Source organism: Brassica oleracea, chromosome C4 (genome assembly GCF_000695525.1).
Source record: "Brassica oleracea var. oleracea cultivar TO1000 chromosome C4, BOL, whole genome shotgun sequence".
Taxonomy (NCBI): domain Eukaryota; kingdom Viridiplantae; phylum Streptophyta; class Magnoliopsida; order Brassicales; family Brassicaceae; genus Brassica; species Brassica oleracea.
The window spans coordinates 32,032,017-32,034,135 of NC_027751.1; the positions used below are offsets into that span (position 1 = coordinate 32,032,017).

A 2,119-nucleotide genomic window follows, 5' to 3' on the forward strand; every position below is an offset into this window, starting at 1 on the left:
TGTTTGATTTTAAAAGGGGTTATTAAGTAGGTAGCACTAGCATATTGATGTTACAAAAGGGTAGATGGGATATTAGGAAACTCTAATTTGCCAAAAAAAAAATTGAAACTTGATTTAGTAGTTTGAAAAATAATTTAAAATGCATTAACTATTGACCTGCTTCCAAAAATTATAAATATTATCTTTTGAGTTTTTAGAAAATATAAATAATACTAAATTCACTAAACCAAGTTGATTATGTTCTTTAATTTGTGTATATCTTTAAGAATAAGCTTATCAAAAAAATATAATCATTTTAGTATACTATTTCTTATAATCTCTTATTTAAGTATATTAATAAATTATTATGATTTATACATGAAATACTTTGGTTGTAGCCTTGTAGGGTGGATACGGATATATGAGTCTGAAATAAGTTATGGTGCAGTAGAAAATGCAGAAAAGAAAGAGAAAATTGATTTTCAATATCTAACCATTTGTCAACTTATATAAATTTGTATTCGAGTATTATTTTCTAGTAATTGATTTGATGGATATATTTCACATTAATTTGTTGCACGGGAATAATTCAAATTAGACAAGTAACCTAACACAAAAAAAAAACCTGCAACATTACAACCATCTCAACTCCCGCTAATATTCACACCAACTCCAACAACAACATCATCCATCATCTTTTATATCAACTTAATCCATACACATTTGTACATATATATCCACGAAACCCTTTTCATATAATCACCAAAATTATCAAATACCTGTTAAACCAAATTTTCTCAATAACTTTTAGAATGGCTAAGAGCTATACTCATTCTGCTTCCATGGTAGTAGCAGAGAAGATCTCATGGTACTGCGCGGTGTTTGCCGCCATGATGCTGCTAATGAGCTGCTGCCACGTAGAAGAAGAGGCCGGTTCCACAAATACCAACGTGCAGAAGCAGCAGCCATCGATGATGATCGCCGGATATTCTGATCGGCGCCCAGCATGCGATGAGATATATGAAGTGAAAGAAGGAGAGACGTTGCAGACGATAAGTGAGAAGTGTGGAGATCCATATATAGTTGAAGGGAATCCTCATATACATGACCATGATGATGTTTTCCCTGGTTTACTCATCAGAATCACTCCTTCTTTTTAATATCAGTGATTATATATTTAATGTATTAGTATTATATGGATCTTGTTTTTCTTTGATGTACTTGTGAGTGTGAATTGAGAAATATTATAATCACTCTCGATCTGAATATTATTGTATTAGTACCAGTTTGGTTATCGTAAGGACTACCTAATTAATTACAAAGTTGTCATTTCGATCAGTTTGATGGCTCTCTTCATGCAATCGATGTAACAATTTGGAATCGAGCTCAAAGTATGCAATCGGTTAAGTGGCCGCCGCTATTAACCGATTTCATGAGCTCTCTCGACCTTCTAAATTCTTGGACTTATACCATCTCCAATGTATTTTTTCTATTTTTTTCTTCTATAATAGAAGTGAGTTTGTCTCCAATATATTTTTCTATTTTCTCCTCTAAAAAAGAATATGTTACAATATTTTTTAAAATTTTACCATTAACACCTTCTAACTTATAAATATTCAAAAATAACTCATTCATTATATCTTTTGGAAGTTTTTCATAAAAGTGCAATATTATTTAATTTAAACATCTTATTACAAAAACATTAAACAAAAATAATAAAACAAAGTAGACATTATCTAACCATTATTATTATTATACTTTTCTCATAAAGAATCAATTAATTAATGCATTATGAAATGAGAAATGAGTTTTTTTATCTTTGATATTTTTGTTACGACTTAAAAATTCTTGGAATCGGTTATCTTCATCATCGATATTTGAAGCAACCAACGATAAAATCAACAAGTTCCATGTCCATCCATTTCGTTTAGACAATCACTACAAGAAAACAGCGGTATTCTGACGGACATTCCGACGGAAAATGAAATCCTCGGAATTTCCTCGGAATATACCGACGGAATTCCGAGGAAACATCAATCCGTCGGAATATTCCGAGGAAATTCCGACGAACTAGTGATCGATCGATGCGTTTTTGGACATATACCCATCGATCGATCACATTGTTACGCTTTGGTCCATC

General features: G+C 31.5%; 1 protein-coding gene across 1 annotated transcript; it reads left to right on the forward strand.

Moving 5' to 3' along the window:
* The first annotated feature begins 733 nt into the window (after nucleotides 1-733).
* LOC106341363 lies at nucleotides 734-1,251 on the forward strand. The gene has a single exon (XM_013780142.1). The coding sequence runs from the start codon at nucleotides 792-794 to the stop codon at nucleotides 1,137-1,139; it is 348 nt and encodes a 115-aa protein (XP_013635596.1). The 5' UTR covers nucleotides 734-791; the 3' UTR covers nucleotides 1,140-1,251.
* Nucleotides 1,252-2,119: the final 868 nt, after the last annotated feature.